This window comes from Schistocerca americana, chromosome 7 (genome assembly GCF_021461395.2).
Source record: "Schistocerca americana isolate TAMUIC-IGC-003095 chromosome 7, iqSchAmer2.1, whole genome shotgun sequence".
NCBI classification, from domain to species: domain Eukaryota; kingdom Metazoa; phylum Arthropoda; class Insecta; order Orthoptera; family Acrididae; genus Schistocerca; species Schistocerca americana.
In genome coordinates, this window is record NC_060125.1 from 485,165,826 (window position 1) to 485,188,248 (window position 22,423).

General features: G+C 43.3%; 1 protein-coding gene across 1 annotated transcript in view; it reads left to right on the top strand.

Moving 5' to 3' along the window:
• Positions 1–7,315: 7,315 nt before the first annotated feature.
• The window catches only part of LOC124623032 (nose resistant to fluoxetine protein 6-like), a 221,900-nt gene continuing 206,792 nt past the window's right edge, over positions 7,316–22,423 (top strand). Inside the window, exon 1 of the mRNA XM_047148824.1 lies at positions 7,316–7,474. Coding sequence (XP_047004780.1) covers positions 7,316–7,474 — 159 coding nt within the window. The remainder of the gene's footprint in view (positions 7,475–22,423) is intronic.

Below are 22,423 nucleotides of genomic sequence, written 5' to 3' on the forward strand. Positions count from 1 at the left end.
TCCCACTTATTATTTATGACTTGTAATTCTCAGTGCCCACTCTGTAGCTCAGTGGCGGTTCATTAGAGTGACTATGGCTAGTTTATTTGACTTTCGTAACGCGACCAGACGGTGGTGCACTAGCGTGACACCTTCGCGTACACCAAGAATAATGAATAATATGGTTCCGGTAAAAGAATTCATAAGACTTGAGTTTAACAAAGAATGTACTGATTTAAAGTCAACAGAAAACTTTACAAGTTGCCTATTGTATTGTACAGAATAAGGTTGTCTTACAGGAAAATAAAATGAGTTGCTCTCACTCAATGCTTTGGAATTGCTGTATCTGCTCAGTGTCGTGGGCATAGACCAGACAGAAACACATTCCTTCTCAACATCAGAAACACAGCACAACGTGCCTCTCGTCTATACAGTACCAACGCCACACAAAAAATTACGATGAGTAATGGCGAACTTGGTTCAGATAAGCAAGACCACTTGTTCCTCACACACAAATGAATACTACTGGTCGAGCGCAAAACTGACTCCCCCAGGACTTTCGTTAATTTCATTGAGTGGTGAAGAGATTACTGAAGAGCTATAAACGACATACTGAAACTGGTTAGGACACGGTCTGACAGATTACAGCAACTAAAAGCATCGCGAAAAAGACAACAATATGCTTTGCCCAAACGAAGACAGAGAAAATTTCCATTGTCGTACAGCAATGTCATTCGCTTCAAGGCAACATAAGAAATCAAATTTGCGACTGGACTGAGAATTTGTTGGTAGGATGGACACAGCATATGATGCTAGACAGACAACCACCGCCAGATGTAGAAGTAACTTCATGACTACAACGGGGAAGTTTGTTCGATCCTTGCTGTTCCTGTTGCCTATTAATGATGTAGCGGGCAATATTAGTTATAACCTTTGACTATTTGTCGACTATATAATTATCTATAATGAAGTACAACCAGAAAAAAGCTCACAAATATTCACTAGTTTTTAAAGGGGCCGAGGCCTACAATTTGCTTTAAGTGTTCACGAAAGTAAAATTGTGCCCTTCACAAAATGCAAAAATATGGTATCATACCAGCTTGCCGCCCGTGCTTCACTCGCATTGACCGTATAATCCGTAAAGATTTCTTTCTTTAATCGATTTTTTCTGTTGTTCACGAAATGCAACATCTTTTAAACTTTTTACATTAATTTACGCCATGGAAGGTGGGTCTTTCGGAATGTACTTCTGATCAAAATACGATTCTGGAGCCTAAGGTTTTTGTTCATCATGCCTTGTGCGTTCTTGTGGTGATATTTACAGAGAAACTTTCATCCTCTAAGACATATTTCTTCATATCTAATCGAGAAGTGAAATACCAGTTTCCACAGATTTAGCTTTAACATTTTTTTTAATATAAAGAAATATTTTCTTTAAAATTTTCATCCCTTATATCACCCCTATAGGGGTTGAATTTCCAAAGTAATGGAACACGTATTTCTTTGTTGTTTTTTTTTTCGTTTCCAGCCGAGAAGCCAAGTACCAGTTTTTATAGATTTACCTTTAAAATATTTTCACAATGAAATATTTTTATAAAACATTTCACCCCTTAGGGTTGAGTTTCGAAAGACACTGAAACACACCCGAGAAGTCAAATACCAATTTTCATAGATGTAGCTTTAAAATTACTTTAGCAGTTTTTTAATAAGGATTTATTTTCAAAAATAATTTTCACATACTATTTCACCACCTTAGAGGTTAAATTTACAAAAATGCTGAAACACGTATTTCTATATTTCTGATCAAAATTCATGTTTCTATCCTTAGCGGTTTGGAGTAGGCAATGACGAGTCTGTCAGGAAATTGTCTTTTCTGTAAGTAAATCACTACAATATCAGTGAGACACAGCTGGAATCAGTCAACTCGTATATAAATACAACGGTGTAACAATTTGTGTGGAGCTGAAGTGGAATGATCATATAAGTTCAGCCGTAGGAAAGCAGATGTCAGACTTCGGTTCATTGGGCAGGACACTGGGAAAATGCAATTATTCTACAACGTAGATTACTTATAAACATCTGCGAGTCATCCTACAATATGGCTCAAGTGTGAGGGATGTACGAGCATATTTAAAAGGAGATATTAAACGTAAGCAAAGAAGGGTCATAGGCCTGTTTGACTCGCGAAAGAGTGTCAAGGATATGGTGAAGAGCCTGATCTGGAAGACGTTTGTAGATAGACGTCAAATACACTGCAAAAGGTTTCTTACATTCAAGAACCAGTACCAGGTAATTAGGAATATAGCACAGCCATCAAAGTATTTCTCCCATAGGCCAAGAAGATTTTTCTAGAATTTCACAGTGTGAAGTTATATTTATTCAAAAACTACGAAATTTTTATTTTAATTAATATATTATTTTGATAAAGGCGAAATGCTTTAGTAGTGTGTTTACGATTTTTGTTGTAAGTAATCCGTTCTCTGTCTTTCAATCTGCATACATGCGAAAAAAATGTGAGTTATCTTCTAATCTTAATCCATCACATTCACAGAAATCATTATTTCGAACATGTATTTGGCGAAGTAGGCTAGTGAGTGCTCCGTGACTGAATCTTACACGGATTACGGAACTTAATTTTTTGTTCACCTTTACTGTGTTGGACCAGGTTTTCGAATGCTCGGCTCTGCTTGACCATAAAATTTCATTTTACTGTATTTCGATAATTGATATTTATCTTATGTAGTCTTCAAGTTTGATACCAGCAGTTTGATATTTTAAATTGCTATTTTGAGTGACTGTCTTGGTTAAGTCATCCTCTGTTTCATTACATTTAATGTTAACGTGTCCTTTGAGTCACATAAATTTTATCTTCCTTCTCACCTTTTCATTTTCCTTGATAGACTTCGTAATGTCCATTATTAGTGGATTAGTTTTTTAGAAAAGTGCTAGGGTCTGCATATCTTGGAGAAAGCTACTACAGTCTGTTAAAATCAAAATATTTTAGTTCTGAGACTCTAAATATAATGTAAAGCCGCGACTACAGTTATGGCTTCGACAGAAAAACTGGAACTCTCACTGAGAAGCGAAATCAATTCTTTGTAACGTGTGCTTGGACACAGCAGCCCACAACCCTCTCTGCCATTTTCTGTTGTTTTGGAGTCGTCAGTGTTGTTGTTGTCGTGATCTTCAGTCCGAAGGCTGGTTTGATGCAGTTCTCCACGTTACTCTATGCTATACAAGCCTCTTCATCTCCGACTAACTCCATCTGAACTGGCTTACTGTATTCATCTTTTGGTCTCTCTCTCTCTCTCTACCATTTTCCACTCCATACTTCCCTCCATCACCAAATTCACGATTCCTTCGTGCCTCAGAATGAGTTATATCAATTAATCCCTCCTTTTAGTTAGATTGTGCAACAAATATATTTTTTCCATAGTGCAATTCAATATCTTCTCATTAGTTACGCGATCTACCGATCTATCCTTCAGCACTCTTCTGTAGCATCACACTTCACAAACTTCTGTTTTGTTCTTACCTGAATTGTTTATCGTCCACGTTTCACTTCCACACAAGGCTACACTCCAGACAAATACCTTCACGGAGGACTTCCTAATACTTCAATTTATATTGTGTGTTAACAAACTCCTCTTTTTCAGATACGCTTTTCGTGCTACAGCTAGTGTGCATTTCATATAACCTCACTATTTCAGCCATCATCATTTGTTTTGATACCCAAATAGCAAAACACGTCAACTACTTTTAGTGCTTCGTTTTCTAATCTAATTCCATCAAAATCACCCGATTTAATTCGACTGCTTACCATTACCCCAGTTTTACTTTTGTTGGTGTTCGTTTTGTAATTTCTTTTTACGGCACTACCCATTACGTTCACTTGGTGGCCTAAGCCCTTTGCGTCCCTGACAGAATTACATTCTCATCGTCAAACCTCAAATATTTTAATTCTGCTCCGCGAATTTTAATGCCCTCGCCAATTTTGTTCTTAGTTTCCTTTACTGCTTACTCGATGAATAAATTGAATAACGTCGGGGACGGGCTACAATTCTGTCTCACTATCTACTCAACCACTGCTTCCATGTTATTCGACTCTTACAACTGGAGTGGTCACTGTACAAGTTGCAAATAAACTTTCGCTTACTGTATTTTATCCTCGATACTTTCAGAATTTCGAACAGTGTATTCCAGTCAATACTGTTAAAATCTTTCTCTAAACCTACAAATGCTATAGACGTAGGTTTCCCTCTCCTTTTACTAAGATAAGTCGTAAGGTCAGTATTCCCTTGTGTGTTTCTACATTTCTCCGAAATCCAAAGCCGACCGCTGTGGCCGAGCGGTTATAGTCGCTTCAGTTTGGAACCGCGCTGCTGCTGCGGCTGCATGTTCAAATCCTGCCTCGGGCATGGATGTGTGTGATGTCCTTAGGTTAGTTAGGTTTAAGTAGTTCTAAGTCTAGGGGACTGATGACCTCAGATGTTATGTCCCACAGCGCTTAGAGCTATTTCAATTTGATCCGAAATCCAGACTGATGTTCAACTATCAGCTAATCTAGCTGACAGTTCCGTAGTATTTACACTTCTCGGCTGCTCCCTTCTTTACAGCTGGAGATATTACAATTTTCTTGACGGCTGGTGATGTTTGGCCTGTGTCATGTGGAGTAGTTTGGTAATGGATGAGTCGTAAGTCGAAGTGAGTCGCGACAATCTTACTGCAGAAGCCCATGCTCAGATCAGAGGTGAAGCGGGATATTTGCTCATCCGTCTTCTGGTACGGAAGCGGCTTCATTCAGAAGTGAAGTAGCGATGGGCTCAATCTGAGATTTTTCCGGTCTCTGTGGTTGACGAAAGTACATGGACTCGGATGTTAACTATGGAGGTAGATATGGTGACGGTAGGGAAAATGGGTTGATTTACTAGTCTGACTTCTATTTCTTCTTCACGTGTTTGCAACCTAATGCAGAGGAGCACACACACTAGTTTACAACGTCAGTAAGTGTAGAATATAGATGAGGCTTAACAACCAATTACCAGAACAAATGGCCACTCCGTCCTATAACTCTGTGAAGATACGGCTACACACAGTAATGTTAGGAACTACTGACCACGAACCATGGAGGTGCCAGATTCAATTGCTGTAACCGAACTCTCAAGCTGAAGTACGCGTCACAGTGAAAGTGGAATGCAGATATACACTGCTGGCCATTAAAATTGCTACACCAAGAAGAAATGCAGATGATACACGGGTGTTCATTGGACAAATATATTATACTAGAACTGACATGTGATTACATTTTCACACAATTTGGGTGCATAGATCCTGAGAATCAGTACCCAGAACAACCAACTCTGGTCGTAATAACGGCCTTGATATACCTGGGCATTGAGTCAAACAGAGCTTGGATGGCGTGTACAGGTACAGCTGCCCATGCAGCTTCAACACGATAGCACAGTTCATCAAGAGTAGTGACTGGCGTATTGTGACGAGCCAGTTGCTCGGCCACCATTGACCAGACGTTTTCAGTTGGGGAGAGATCTGGAGAATGTGCTGGCCAGGGCAGCAGTCGAACATTTTCTGTATCCAGAAAGGCCAGTACAGGACCTGCAACATGCAGTCGTGCATTATCCTGCAGAAATGTAGGGTTCCGCAGGGATCGAATGAAGGGTAGAGCCACTGGTCGTAACACATCTCAAATGTAACGTCAACTGTTCAAAGTGCCGTCAATGCGAATAAGAGGTGACCGAGATGTGTAACCAATGGTACCCCATACCATCACGCCGGGTGATACGCCAGTATGGCGATGACGAATACACGCTCCAACGTGCGTTCACCGCGACGTCGCCTAACACTGATGCGACCATCATGATGCTTTAAACAGAACCTGGAATCATCCGAAAAAATGATGACATCTTGGGTTGTCGGGTGTTCTGCCGGAGATCAGCGTCGTACTTGCACGATATTTCGGTCACGTAGCTCGTGATCTTCATCAGGTGCGACCTGAGACTTTATCAGTCTCAGGTCGCACCTGATGAAGATCACGAGCTACGTGACCGAAATATCGTGCAAGTACGACGCTGATATCCGGCAGAACACCCGACAACCCAAGATGTCATTAGATCGCCGGGAAAGCCTGAAGAGTTACAACGAAAAAATGATGTTTTGCCATTCGTGCTCCCAGGTTCGTCGTTAACTACACGATCGCAGACGCTCCTGTCTGTGATGCAGTGTCAAGGCTAACCGCAGCTATGGTCTCCGAGCTGATAGTCCATGCTGCTGCAAACGTCGTCGAACTGTTCGTGCAGGTGGCTGTTGTCTTGCAAATGTCCCCATCTGTTGACTCAGGGATCGAGACGTGGCTGCACGGTCCGTTACAGCCATGCGGATAAGATGCCTGTCATCTCGACTGCTTGTGTTACGAGGCCGTTGGGATCCAGCAGGGCGTTCCGTATTACCCTCCTGAACCCACCGATTCCATATTCTGCTAACTGTATCTCGACCAACGCGAGCAGCAATGTCGCGATATGATAAACCGCAATCGCGATAGGCTGCAATCCGACCTTTATCAAAGTCGGAAATGTGATGGCGCTCATTTCTCCTCCTTACATAGGGCATCACAGCAACGTTTCACCAGGCAACGCCGAACAACTGGTGTTTGTGTATGAGAAATCGGTTGGAAACTTTCCTCATGTCAGCACGTTGTAGGTGTCGCCACCGGTGCCAACCTTGTGTGAATGCTCTGAAAAGCTAATTATGTGCATATCACAGCATCTACTTCCTGTCGGTTATATTTCGCGTCTGTAGCAAGGCATCTTCGTGGTGTAGTTATTTTAATGGCCAGTATTGTACATGTAGAAAAATGTACCTTTGTTTTCTTTGGGGGAGGCCCTCTCATGATTTTGTTATTGCAAATGGCTCACGTGCGGGCCTCAGTAATTCTGATGGAATACAGTTTACTCCAGGGGACTTTTATCGGCGTAGGCCTTTCAGAGTCTCGTCAGTTTTTTCTCAGTATAAACTACAAATGGTTGGGGTTATTAGCAATTAAGCTACCATTCTTCCTGTGCTCTATTCTCTAAAGGAGCGGCAAGAAATCCTGGTAAGTAGTGCATTGGGAAGTACCCTCTGTTATGCACTTCACGGCATATTTGGGAACTATGGATCTAGGTGGAGGAACTGGGATTTGCTGGAGAGAGGTTTGAACCCAGCTCGTCCTGGAGTTTGCTCCAGCGCCGCAGCCACCGTGCGAACGCGCGCTATAGGCTGATTGATTGGCTGTCAGGCCCTGTGCGGGGCACGCGCATGCTGAGATGTTGATGGGGCGGGAATGGCCGCCCGCGAGCGGCGTCACCCGGCGGCAAAAAGTCCGCAGCCTTCAGAGGCTTTACAAAAGCCGAGGCCGGAGCGAGGCGAGGCGAGGCGAGGCGAGGCGCTGAGCTGCGGGCGTCGCTCCTCTGGAGCCAGCGACCCGCCGACCTTCCAGCCGGTGCCACGGACTCCGCGGGGTCACGGGCAGCTCTCTCCAGATCCGCGGGGTCACGGGCAGCTCTCTCCAGATCCGCCACCCACCCACCGCCGACTTGCCTGGGGTTAACGAACGGCAGCTCGCCTCGCATGTGGATAGTTAATGCGCACGAGTAGAGGATAAATAAGGGAGGCCGGGCAAGGTAACGAGTGGGGTAAGATATATACCTAAGATACATTATGTGATCAAAAGTATCCAGACACCCCCAAAAACATACGTGTTACATATTAGGTCCATTGTGCTGCCATCTACTGCCAGGTACTCCATATCAGCGACGTCAAGTCATTAGACATCGTGAGAGAGCGGAATGGGGCGATCCGCGGAACTCACCGACTTTGAACGTGGTCAGGTGATTGGTTGTCACTTGTGTCATACGTCTGTACGCGAGATTTCGACACTCCTAAACATCGCTAGGTCCACTGATGCCAAACGACACCTCGATTGGTGTAAGAAGCGTAAACATTGGACGATTGAACAATGGAAAAACGTTGTGTAGAGAGACGAATCACAGTACACAATCTGGCGATCCGATGGCAGGGTGTGGGTATGGTGAATGCCTGGCGAACGTCATCTTCCAGCGCGTGTAGTGCCAGCATTAAAATTCGGAGGCTACGGTGTTATGGTGTCGTCGTGTTTTTCATGGAGGGGGCTTGCACTCCTTGTTGTTTTACTTGGCACCATCACAGCACAGGCCTACATTGATGTTTTAAGTGCGGCATGGCGATGGCACCTTTCAACACGATCGAGCACCTGTTCATAATGCACGGCATGTGGCGGAGTAACCACCTCGCTACGACAATAACATCCCTGTAGTAGACTGGCCTGCAGAGTCCTGACCTGAATTCTATAGAACACTTTTGGGATGTTTTGGGACGCCGACGTCATGCCACGCCTCACCGACCGACACCGATATCTCTCCTCAGTGCAGCACTCCGTGAAGAATGGACTACCATCCCCCAAGAAACCTTCCAGCACCTAATTGAACGTATGCCTGCGAGAGTGGAAGCTGTCATCAAGACTAAGGGTGGGCCAACACCATACTGAATTCCAGCATTACCGATGGAGGGCGCCGCGAACCTGTAAGTAATTTTCAGTCAGGCATCCGGATACTTTTAATCACATACGTAAACTGACAGAAAAAACATGCAAAACCACGAAATAATCAAAATAGAATAAAGAAATTTCGCGATCATTTTTGTTTAGGTAACGTATTTAAGAGATTTACGTTGCAAGATCTTAAGTTAATGAAAGCGCTTGAAAAGCCATTGCAAATATAAAATGATGGTACATTAGTAACCGATGTAACCGCCAGAATGTTGAATGCAAACACGCAAACGTACATGCATTGAGTTGAACAAGTGCCGGATGTCAGTTTGTGGGTAAGGTGTTCCATGCCTGTTGCACTTGGTCGGTCAATAAAGAGACGGTTAATGCTGATTGCGAATGATGCTGAAGTTGTCGTCCATTGATGTCCCATACATGGTCGACTAGAGAGAGATCTGGTGCTCGAACAGGCCAAGGCAGCATGTTAACACTCTGTACAGCATGTTGGGCTACAAGAGCGGTATGTGGACGAGAGTTATCTTGCTGAACATAATTCCTTGAATGCTGTTCATGAATGACAGCACAACAGGTCGAACCATCAGATTGTCGTACAACTTTGGAGTAAGGGTGCGTGGGATAACCACGAGAGTGCTACTGCTGTCATACGAAATCGCACCCCAGACCCTAACTCCACGTGTAGGTCCAGTGTGTCTAGCATGCAGACAGGTTGACGCCATGCCTTTAGTGGCCTTCTTGTAAACAACGCACAGCCATCACTGACACAGAGGCAAAACAGGCTTCCATCAGAAAACACAACAGATCTCCACCCCGCCACCCAATAAGCTCTCGTTTGACACTGCAGAAATTACGATGATTTGGGGTCTGTGGAATGCACACTACAGGCCGTCTGGCTTGGAGCTGTCTTTGAAGTAACCTGTTTTTAACAGTTTGCTGTGTCACTGTGGTACCAACTGCTGGTCAGATTGCTACTGTAGATGCAAATGCCCCAGTACCATATGCCAAACAAGATGATCTTCCCTGGTGGTAGTGCCACGTGAGTATTGGAACAAGGGTGACACCAGTCCAAAGTACCGTTATCCAAGATGTCGACGATGACGTCATCCAATATGGCGGCTATGACGTCAATCAAGATGGCGTATTTTGGCGGGAAGTTTGAATTTTGGCGGGAAAGTGCCACGACCCCCCCCCTCCCCCAGAAAAATGGCACGAAGTTCAAATTCTGGCAGGATAATGCACAACACCACTCTTATCTCTACTAAGCAAAGAAAATGGTGGGAAAAAAGTACTAGTCTTTATTATTTAACCAATTTCAAGCAGGTATGTTCCCCACTGGGTCTGAACTCGAACTAGCTTCGTTCATATTGTCGCCACCAGAGGACACCACAGTGACGACAGGTGATGACCGAAGTAGCGTTATTCAAGATGGCTGCACCCAGTGTGTTCAACACGACCTCCAGAGCACAACTGACTTAGTTCATATCGTGGCCACCAGAGGGCGCTATCGTGAAGTTGGGTGATGACACAAGATTGTCTGCTCTCCCTCTCGTTGTAACCAGACATGTGCTGCATCAGGGCCCGAGAGTGAGCGACTGCTTACATCACAGCCTCAAGCCCCCACCTTTATACTCGCGCCGAACATAGTCTTCTGTAAATATGCTAACGAATTTAACAGAACACAAGTGACACCAACGTCGCTCATCTAACCTATCAATTACCTAAGTACATATTTCCATTTCAATTTTAATCGTATTCAATAATTCAATTTACAGTTTCAATATTCAATGATCAAATGAGAAGTTCCACATATTCCCACTATCAGTACATGTTCATTCAGGAGCTAGCACCACCCACCCCTACAATGCTGCACTCTATTGGCTACTGCATTAGTAACGTGATTCGATTTCATAGAACCTAGGACTTAGAATCAAGTTTCACCAATGCCACACCCACCTGAAATTGGAATCCAGTAGTTAATGTCTGCACCACGATCCTCTACCCAGCACCACGCCCCCTGACTGACCCATGTTGGAGGGCTGACAGGCACCTCTTCTTTCTGGGAGTTTCAGTGGTAAAATTATTTTGCACAGATCCCTAAAGTACATTACAATTAAACCCTTAAACTTGTCTATAGATCATCAAATACATACCATACCCACAACAATATTGGAACTACAATTAAATGTTACTATTCATGCTATAGTCTGACACCCATCAATGTACAGTTACTGTCAGCTCTTGACTACTCTGCTTCAGTATCTACAGCACATATAATTTTCTACGAAAAATCTCTCGCCGTTATCGATGTGCTCAATCTTTACATACCTCACTATAGGATACACTGTCATCTTCTCTAGTCATGTCATAATATAAACCACAGTAACTTCACAATACAATATACACAGATTTTACACAAACAGTGCAATTATCTTTTATATCTATACAGCGCCCAAAAAAATTATCCTATGCCTACACTCACACAGGCTATATGTCATGATGCTCCCCAGTCCTAGGTAAGCACCACCCACCTTTTCTGTTTTTCTACAGAAATGACATTTAGCCTCAATAAACTATTTTACACTGTTCGCCATATTGCACCAACAACTAAACCTCGCAAAGTGCCATACACATAGTCAAATACGTAAATGCACCTGCTCATTTACACTGTCATCCCACTCATGGCAGGAGCTTGAATATTAGTGCATGATCTTTCCACCCACGAATACCGATCTCGCTGATCTAACAAACTCTCATATCATCCCTATAATTATAAGCCAACTCAGGTCTTTCCCATGTCTAGAGAATAAACAAACATGTCTTCCACATGCCAGATGCACACACCACTATCGATCTTCTCTCAACTAAACAAAGGCCTGAAATGTGCAGAAGCAGTCAACAAAAAAATTTACATGGAAGTGAAAGCCAAGCGCAAACGCACCTCCATACACAATCTACTGAAATTTTCACTTGACTACAAAAGCTGCCCATCTTATGATCAGGGTCTCAATTGAACTTCATTCGACAATGAGCCAAGTATTGGAAATACACCCTACCGAAGATAGTGGCTCTGGAAATGGAAATATCCGTACCCACCTTACGACTGAACATACTCTTTCCTTTGCTATCGCCAGCAGGAGTGGCCGAGCGGTTCTAGGCGCTTCAGTCTGGAACCGCGCGGCCGTTACGGTCGCAGGTTCGATTCCTGCCTCGGGTATGGATGTGTGTGATGTCCTTAGGTTAGTTAGGTTTAAGTAGTTCTAAGTTCTAGGGGACTGATGACCACAGATGTTAAGTCCCATAGTGCTCAGCGCCATTTGAACCATTCTGTCTCAAGACCATATCAGACGTTCAGCAATATATCCACTGAGTTATAGGCGATGACTGATTGAGAAGGAACACAAACAGTAGTAGTAGATAATGTGCTGATTGAGATCTTAAAAAAATGTACACGAGTTTCACCGATCTCTAGTGTCACGCTATCTGCTAGAAATGATGTCAGTCATTTGGAATCGGGTCTTTTCGTTCAAGCACATACCCGCGTTCGATCCTATTGACCATTCCTTTAATTATTACAACGACTACTGAATGATATATCTGGCACTGTCATATTTTGAAACGAGTCACCTTTCCCGAACCTAGGTGCTACAGTAAAATTCCAATATAGTTTTAGTCACCCCCTACGCATCTTGCAACTGCTCTCATTTCGCCAGTTTTCCACATGTGATCGTTCCAATTTGTCCAAACTGAGCAAAAGTCGAAGAAAGACATATTCACCACCTACTGCAACCCATGTATAAACAGAACGACCCAAGTTAGTGCAAAAGGACCGTGTTTTGACCATTCGGCAGAAATGCGCGCAATATGGTACGTCCCCAAACTACATACAAGTACTATAGATGCGTGCCCATTCAAATCAGTCAGCCCAACATGCTATCATCGTTATTCTCTAGCTCCCAACGGAGGAAAATTACGAACTATAAAAGCTCATCCCACTTAGAAGTCAACTAGGCACTGATGCCGGCGCAATGATGCACAGCTGTGTTGCGGTCCAGTGCGGAGTAAGAGATTCCACAATGCTCCCCAGAATAGTCCAGTGTGCAGCCAGGCAAGCATTCCTAGCGGCCTACTCAATCCCTCTGCGAATTTTCACCTGAAACTGCTGCTCTTACTGCCTCCTGTGCCATACCGCGGAAACCATAATACACCACACATCTGTTGATTTTGAATAAAAGACACTTACTACATAAACAAACTGGAAGACTTTTACGGCATTAGGTCTCCAAACTCTAGTCCAAAAGTTATGGGTTAAGTTATGTTGTTTGGGGGAAGAGACCAAACAGTGAAGTCTTCGGTCTCATCTGATTAGGGAAGGATGGTGAAGGAAGTCGGCCATGTCCTTTCAAAGGAACCATCCTGGAATTTGCCTGGAGCGATTTAGGGAAATCATGGAAAACCCGTATCAGGATGGCCGGACGCAGGATTGAACTGTCGTCCTCCCGAATGCGAGTCCAGTGTGCTAACCTCTGCGCCACCTCGCTCAGTCCCGAAGGTGATTCAAGAGCTCTACTTTTAGACTAATCTCTCACACTGATGGAATAGCTGACGACTATGTGTTCCCTTTCGACTCATTCCGCATATTGCACTTATGTATACAATCACTGTTTCGCTGCTAGCAAACCCCAGAAGTTGCTGTCCATCCACCAAAACTTTTTCAGTCAGTCATTATCTGCTAACCAATGCGGGGATGGGATGGAAAAGACACCACCCATGTACTCTAATAATAAACATTACACTTGATAGCGAGAAGAATTTTACACTAAGTTCAACACGGACCAATTATGTGGCACCATGCCCTCTCCATGTTGCGAGTATCATTGCGAACATGGGTGTATGACTGAGCAGTACATCCATTCAGTCTGAACTCTCGAACACATAAATCATCAAAGTATACCAGACAATGCTCCACATATTTCTATCACCTCGAGCACAGTGTTTAATTTATGATCTGTCTCTCAGCATATGGGAGTCAAAGAGCATTCTCGCTGTCTTAGGGTAAAATTAGTGAGTCAAAGACCCTCACCACACTGTCATTGACCAACCAGCCCTGCAGCACAGTTAGCGAATTAATCTGCAACCGACCAGAAGAAGACCACTACACTCCACGTCTCGTGAATGAATTGAGCTTTCCGAGTCCTAACCCGTCCAAGTGCACGAGATTTCCCGAGATGTGACCATATCGAGGAGCTTAGCACCGCTTATCGATGTATAGTAACAGATTTCAAAGTGTGGTAATATAATAGCGACAGTTAAGAAGAACAACAAACCATTGATTTTTATAAGCGATGGAACCCCAGTTGGATGAGGTTCGACGCATTTTTATGTAAATCAACCAAGCTATCAACTCCAAAGTATTGTTCTAGAGTCTAGGATCGGCACCTGGAAGGTATTCGTAAGAGAGAGAACATAAACACATGCATTCCTAAAGAAACAACGTTCTGCACTTAAAACTGGCCTATAATGTTAGATCGTATGCGTTTGCGACCTATCAGATGTATGGAATTGTAGCATTGTTAATATTCCAATGTGAGAAATATATTTCAAGCGGATGACATACATCTTTCTTCCCAATTTCTCTACCATAAATTGTCTTATTGAACTGTAAAACGAAAAACAAACTACTTCCGTAAAACACTTGCTGTGCGTGATATGAGCACAATATAGGTTCCCTGATACGGATAGTGTCCACTGTTCACATCCAATCATGGCTCAGAAATTATACTATGCTTGCATCAGGCCTATATAAAATGATCCTTCGTAGTGGGGTATAGATCCTACAAAGAAACAGATAACGCATAGGAACAGCGTCCGACATGTGAAAATTACAAGTCATTCCGTCACTAACTATGTAAACCGCACATGTGTCGGGCAATTGTGTACACGGGGATTGCAGTGCTTCACAAGCTCCTATTGCTAACTTAGTTCTGACGCTGAAGTCTCAATTTTACATCCAGGGTGCGACAGGGAGGATCGCATAAATCAACATTCAATTAGAGGAATGTGTCAAGTTTAATCACTCATGAGATGGAGGTCCTCTGATGACCGACAGGTTTACCGTTAACGATGGCAAGTAGACAGTGCTTTAAACCACATACAGAACACATGGCTGTATAAAGGTAGAACGAAGGCTGTGTCACACGACTGATTCCTCTGGACAGAACAATGGAAAAAAATTGACCTGCAGCAACTTCTTCTCTAGAATGAATCAGTCAACCATTAAATCGTACCTCGTAAAGCTCTGTCTCAGTCGATCACCCAGTCAACTCTCGGTTATCCTTTAACGCAGATGCAAGTAGTTTCAGTCGTAAGGTCGGTACAGATATTTCCATTTCCAGAGCCACCGCTTTTGGTAGGGTGTATTTCTGATACTTGGCTCATTGTCGAATGACGTTCAATTGAGACTGTGATCGTAAGATGGGCAGCTTTTGTGATCAAGTAGAAATATGAGTGGATTGTGTATGGAGCTGCGTTTGCACTTGACTGTTATTCACTTCCATGTAAGTTGTTTGGTTGACTGCTTCTGCACATTTTGGGCCATTATTTAGTTGAGAGAAAATCGATAGTGGTGTGTGCATCTGGCATGTGGAAGACACGTTTGCTTGTTCTCTAGACATGGGAAAGACTTAGTTGGCTTATAATTATAGGGTTGATATGAGAGTTTGTTAGATCAGCGAGATCGGTATTCGTGGGTGGAAAGATCATTTTTCATCTGTTTGTTTCTAGTTACTCAGTGTTATAGAGCATGCTCGACCTACCTAAAGTTTGGGGTTTGTAGAGAAATAATTTCCAGTCTATATGTTCGGAATTATGTTGCGTGAGCGATTGGGCATCTACTGCCGTGTGCTTGATAACGAGAAGTACCGCTAAAATTGATGTTTTCTTATCTCCAAGAGTCCGGAGATGTGTGTAGAAAAGCAAGCAAGCAGGCAGGTCCGACAAGAAACAGTAGCGCGTTTGTACTGAGGGGAAACGAGCCTGTCTTTGCACATAAGATCTGAGAGTGACTTAAATTGAGCAAGGCCTTTCTGATGTAAAAGGGGTGATTTTATATGGCCTAGGATAGGAACTGTATGTTTACTACATCGACACGGCAAGTGTTGATACAGTGCTGAGTTGGAGATCGGTTTCATTCACTAATATTCAAGCTCCTGGCATGAGTGGGATGACAGGGTAAATGAGCAGGTGTCTTTACGTATTTGACGATATGTATGGCACTTTGCGAGGTTTACTTGTTGGAGCAATATGGCGAACAGTGTAAAATAGTTTATTGCGGCTAAATGTCATTTCTGTAGAAAAACAGAAAAGGTGGACGGTGCTTACCTAGGACTGGGGAGCATCATGACATATAGCCTGTGTGAGTGTAGGCATAGGATAATTTTTTTGGGCGCTGTATCGATATAAAAGATAATTGCACTGTTTGTGTAAAATGTGTGTATATTGTATTGTGAAGTTACTGTGGTTTATATTATGACATGACTAGAGAGGATGACTGTGTATCCTGTAGTGAGGTATGTATAGATTGAGCACATCGATAACGGTGAGAGATTTTTCGTAGAAAATTATATGTGCTGCAGATACTGAAGCAGAGTAGTCAAGAGCTGACAGTAACTGTACATTGATGGGTGTCAGACTATAGCATGAATAGTAACATTTAATTGTAGTTCCATTATTGTTGTGGGTATGGTATGTATTTGATGATCTATAGACAAGTTTAAGGTTTTAATTGTAATGTAATTTAGGGATCTGTCTCAGAAAGAAGAGGTGCCTGGTGCTTGGATATCAGCGGCATAAGTAAATCGGTGAGTAAATTCGATAAGAGCAAATGATAATGTTGGATTGACATGCTTTTTGCTGGGATATGGGAGCCTCTACATAGCTGTGCGAGCATTTGCATATGTTGATAGCAGGATGGGTATAACGTGATGGGGTGGGTATCACTTTAGGTCCGTGAGGAAGACTACATTGGACGTTATTGTGCGTTATTTTCGTAAAGAGGTTCTATTAGGGCAAGAATTTCGTGCATAAAAGCTGAGAGAAGACGAAAATAGTACAAAAGCGCACGTTAAGTATTTCTGGGGGACTATGGAATTAACTAGAGTTAGAATTGATTATTATTTTAGATAGAAATGTGACTTGAGTATAAGATTGATAACGTTGCTAGATGCCTTTGCAACGGTATGTCGCTACGCGTGGCGAAGCGTCAGTCGAACATCACTTGTGGTCCGTTAGAATAGCTAAGGAGAAACCATGTTCTGCTATTATGGAATGGATTTCTGCAGCCTTTTCGCCGGACCGCAGTTAGAATGAGGGTAGCGAGGAACACCCCACGCGCGCGGTCCTGCTGGGAGTGCGCGCTCTGTAAGCGAGCCCGCCGCCCCTGTCTGATAGCGTCATCAACGGCGCCTGCATACAACTTTCGCCTGCGTTCGTCTGCAGCTCTCGGCTGCACTCCCGCCCGATCACGTCAGCACGTGTGTCTGGGTGAACACGTATTTGGATAGGAATTTCTCAGAAATGAGTTATGAATGAGATGTGGCCGCCTCATGTTTGCGGGTCCCGGGCCTGGGCCTGTGCGTGGTTTGACAGCTGGCGGTCGCGCCACGTCGCTGGGGGTGTTTGTGAGCTCTGCTGGAGAGGGGTTGGCGGAGGGTGCTTGCACGCGTTGATTGACTTATTTTGTGAGCAAATTTGTAGGCTTTGCTATGAGTTATTTGGGCAGTTTACGAGTACTGAGCATGTCTAGACATAACTGTGCTGAGTTATTTAGGAGGAGTCTGAAAATCTGTACTTAAATTATTTGCGTAAATTAGGAGTTGTTTGCGTGACTGCAGACTCGTATTGTGACCCAAAGCATACCATGGCGAGTGTTTTGCGTCAGTGTGGTAAATACATTCCATACGTAAATAAAATGTTCGAAAATAAATAGGGTGCACTCCTTCCTTACTGTCCCCAACAGCTCAGCACAGCCTGAGTAATTTTAGCATAATTTTCAACACTACAGACCACCACCTGGGATTAGGTCTTAGGAGGGATGTCAGTACGATCTGATTGCAGTAATGTGCACTATGTCAGTTGGACAGTAAATCTCGTGGTGCAGACACCTCCTGCAAAATAAAGACTTGTGTTCAGATCTGTTTTCCTGCCATTTCGCCCCACCATCTTGGATTAAGTCATGCGCTGTGCACGCTAGTAGACTTCAGCCCACCAACATGGATTGGTAAGGCGGCTTGGTGCTGGGTTGAGGGTAATGGTGGAGACTAACTACTTGAATTCAAGTTCAGGTGGGTGTGGCATTTGTGAAAACTGATTCCAAGTCCTAGGTTCTGTGAAGTCGAATCACGTTACTAATGCAGTAGCTAATAGGAGTGCAGCATTCTAGGGGTGGGGGGTGCTAGGTCATGAATGAACACCGCGCTAATAATGGGAATATGTGGAACTTGTCATTTGATCATTGAATATTGAAACTGTAAATTGAATTATTGAATATAATTAAAATTAAAATGGAATTAAGTACCTGGTTAATTGGCAGGTTTGTTGAGCGACGTTGGTGTCACTTACGTTCAGTTAAATTCGTTAGCATATTTACAGAAGACTATGTCCGGCGTGTGTATAAAGGTGTGGGCTTGAGGCTGTGATGTAAGCGGTCGCTCGGTAGTGGGTAGCTGGTGCATCGTGTGTCCCGTTATAAAGCGCACGCGAGAGAGAGCAGACAATCTTGTGTCAGCACCCAACTTCACGGTAGCGCCCGCTGGTGGCCACGATATGAACTAAGTCAGTTGGGCTCTGGAGCTCGCAGTGAACACACTGGCTGCTGCCATCTTGAATAACTGCATTTGCGTCATGATCTGACATCATGGTGGCGTCCTCTGGTGGCGACGATATGAACTAAGCCAGCTCTGGAGCTTGTGGTGAACACATTGGTTGCAGCCGTCCTGAATAACGCTACTTGTGTCATCATCTGACATCAGGGTGGCGCTCTCTGGTGGCGACAATATGAACTAAGCCAGTTGGAGTCCAGAACCAGTGGGGAACACACCTGTTTGAAATTGGTTAAATAATGAAGACAAGTACTTTTTCCTGCCATTTTCTTTGCTTAGTAGAGATAAGAGTGGTGTGGTGCATTATCCTGCTGCAATCTGAACTTTGCGCCATTTTTCTGGGAGAGGGGAACGTGGCACTTTCTCACCAAAATTCAAATTTCCCGCCAAAATTCGCCATCTTGATTGACGTCACAGCCGCCATCTTGGATGACGTCTTCGGCGCCATCTTGGATAACAGTACTTTGGACTGGTTCCGCCCTTCTTCCAATACTCACGTGACTGTCCGGGGAGCCTGGTCTTTTTATGACCATGCATGCTCGTCGTGACCACCGCTGCCAGCAGCCACGTACAGTGGCTACATTCCTACCAAGTCTTTCCGATTATCGCAGAAGAACGTCCAGTTTTTCATAAGTCTATGACACGACCTCGTTAAAACTTAATGAGGTGTTGATAACGGTGTCTTTTAAGCACCCCTACCAACTTTTGTTTAACTTGCACAGCTCCTTCTTGGTGTTGGGGCTTTTTACCCTCAGTGTATGAAGAACAGAAGGTAGGAGAGGCTGACTGTGTTAACTTTCTGGGATTATGGTCTGACAATGAATTCAACTTGGAGGATAACGCCGCAGAACTGCTACAGCGCCTAAACAAATTGTCACTTGCTGTGCTAATGTTGTCAGATGAAGGTGATATACAAATAAAGAAGCCAACATAATTCTCTTACTTTCTTTACGTAGTGTCATAAAGGATGTTTTTGGGATAACCAACTAAGTGAAGCTAACGTTTACCGCGTCCAAAAACCAGTATTACGATTTGTTTATAGGGTGAACTCAAGAAAGTCCTGCAGAAGTATGTTTAAGGAACAGTGGGTACTAGCTACTGCTTCCCCGTATACTTACTCCTTAATGAAATCTGTGATGAATAATACATATATTTTCCAGACCAACAGCTCAGTTCACGGAACCATCATTAGAAATAAGAACAGTAGTCACAAAGATTTTAGTCACTTACTTTCGACCTATTTTTAGAAACACACATTTTCAATAACTTACCAGAAAATGTAAAATATTGAACTTCTAATAAACTTAATTTTAAGACGAGCCTATAGGATTTATTGATGGTCAACTCCTTCTCTTACGTTCAGCAAACCAATGCTGGATGTAACCTTATATGGCGACAGGTGGGAACGCGTAATGCAACCAGGAACATTGCTGAACTTGACAATTTTGGTGGTCCACGTGTTATGGTGTTGGAAGACACAATGTTGCGTGGACGAACTGATCTCTAAATCTCTGAACACGGTACACTGAGCAGTCAACGTTGTTGTAACGCTCTTGTGAATCTTGTCAGTGGTGCATTCTACCCTGACTTCTTTTTTATGGATGACAGTGCCAGAACGCAACGAATAGAGGAGGTGGAGGAACTCTTGTAACGAGAGGATATTCAGCGAATGGACTCGTCTGTCAGTTCTCCCTACTCTAACGCTATCGAGTATGTGCGGAATGCGTGGGGGAGACGTTATGCAGCAGGTCCACATACACCACCGACCATCCAACAGTTGTCAACAGCGCTGGTTGAAAAGTTGAGCGCCCCACCGCAAGAACTCCTTATCCAATATATAACAATGTTCCATTAATTTATGTACTGTCTTGTAATTTATAGCAATAGAAAGGTTTCCAACTCTTATCGGTGTTTTCATTTTGTCCCATGGTCAAATTCAACTGAGGCAAGGTGACGCTTTTGTCTTAGTTTGTAAAACTGGAAAAATGATAGTGATTATATTACAATAAAAATTGTAGAACTAAGCAGGATAGAAGAAAAGGTCACTCAGTTAATATTTGTAAGGAAACTACAACTATCTCAGATAATGGTATAACTAAAAACTGTTAACTATTAACATTGTCATCTCATGCTATTTTTACCTACCTCTTAGATACAGAGTACAGCACCTGCGATCTGGCGCTGCACCCAGCCACATCAGTGAGTTGCATTATGTGGACAAACGCCTGGGGAATATTGCACGTCACGACAGTATGGGATCAAAAACTAGTTCAAATGGCTCTGAGCACTATGAGACTTAACTTCTTAGGTCATCAGTCCCCTAGAACTTAGAACTACTTAAACCTAACTAACCTAAAGACATCACACACATCCATGCCCGAGGCAGGATTCGAACCTGCGACCGTAGCGGTCGCGCGGTTCCAGACTGTAGCGCTTAGAACTGCTCGGCCACCGCGGCCGGCAGTATGGGATCCGTACCGGATACGATTCATAGAGGAAATCGAGAAGGTCCAAGGAAGAGGAGCTTGTTTCGTTACAGATTCATTTAGTATGTACGAAAACATTACGGACATGCTCAGCCTACTCCAATTGTAGATGCTGAAGGCGTTTGCAGCACCCATGTGGTTTTCTGTTAAAGCTCCTAGAAGAGTCCACCAATACACTGTTTCCTCCTAAGTACAGCTCGCTAAAAGATAAAATTAGAGAGATCCGAGCGCACACGAAAGCTTACCGGCAGTCGTGCTCCCACGAACTATTCGCAACTCAGTCCGGAACCGCGCGGCTGCTACGGTCGCAGGTTCGAATCCTGCCTCGGGCATGGATGTGTGCGATGTCCTTAGGTTAGTTAGGTTTAAGTAGTTCTAAGTTCTAGGCGACTGATGACCACAGATGTTGAGTCCCATAGTGCTCAGAGCCATTTGAACCATTTGTATTCGCAACTGTAACAGGAAAGAGCAGAAGTAACAACGGCACACAGAGCGCCTTCGCCACACAATGTGCGTAGTACAGTTGCAGATGTACATCTAGACAACGTGCTGTGTGGCGCCATAATACGTTCTCAACGAGTGACAGTTACAACGTTTTAAATGTGACGTCGAAACAATGAAATTACTTCGTTTGTTGTTTGTTTTCAGGTACATGTCTGAAGTTGTGGTACACACTGAATTCCAATCTCGGTATCGTAGCGCGCCATCAAAGATGCCAAAACAAAACGGTTCCACCCATCGACAAAGTGGAGTATCGCATGGTAATACGTTTTCTGCGTCTGTAGGGGAAAACAACGCTGTAACACTATATGTTGAGTTGGTGGAAGTGTACACCACTGTCTAATAAATACAGTCACGACACTCTCTGTTGTGGAAGTTGTTACTGTTTACAGCGACACTAGCGCTCCAAGCGGTGAGAAAGCAGGTATTCATATGCGCCCTAAAGACAATGTTTGTTTTTAATTATTTTCTATTTAATTAACGGAAGAGTTGTTAAATTTTTGTGTCATGTGCGTTAGTTAGTTGCCAAGAGACATGAATTGTCGTGAAAAACATGTAAAAACAGCCGAATCACACTGATTTAATGACAAAAGCTACAAGTCTTTCATGAAGAAATGCTTTTGAATATGTCTATATTTGCAGCTTATTCAGCTGAAAGCAAGAGTATGTAAATACGTTTCATGCCTGAGAAGCATACATTTCTGTCGTTGTCTGTTGTTATTATCATAGACACTTTCCTTGTGTCACTTAAAAACTCTTTATGGAGTCCAATGATTCGCTCTTTCTTATCCTTCAATCGACTTTATAACACACAAATATTTTTCTAAATATAATTACTTTTGTTTTAAAAGCGAATGTGTCGAAGATTCTTGCCGTTTATGACTCAGATATAGCATCAATTATGGAACTGAGTTTCTCCTGTGTTGGTAAGCACTTTCATCGCTTTTGACCATTTATCGCCATGTCTCTGTGGTTTTCTCTAAAGT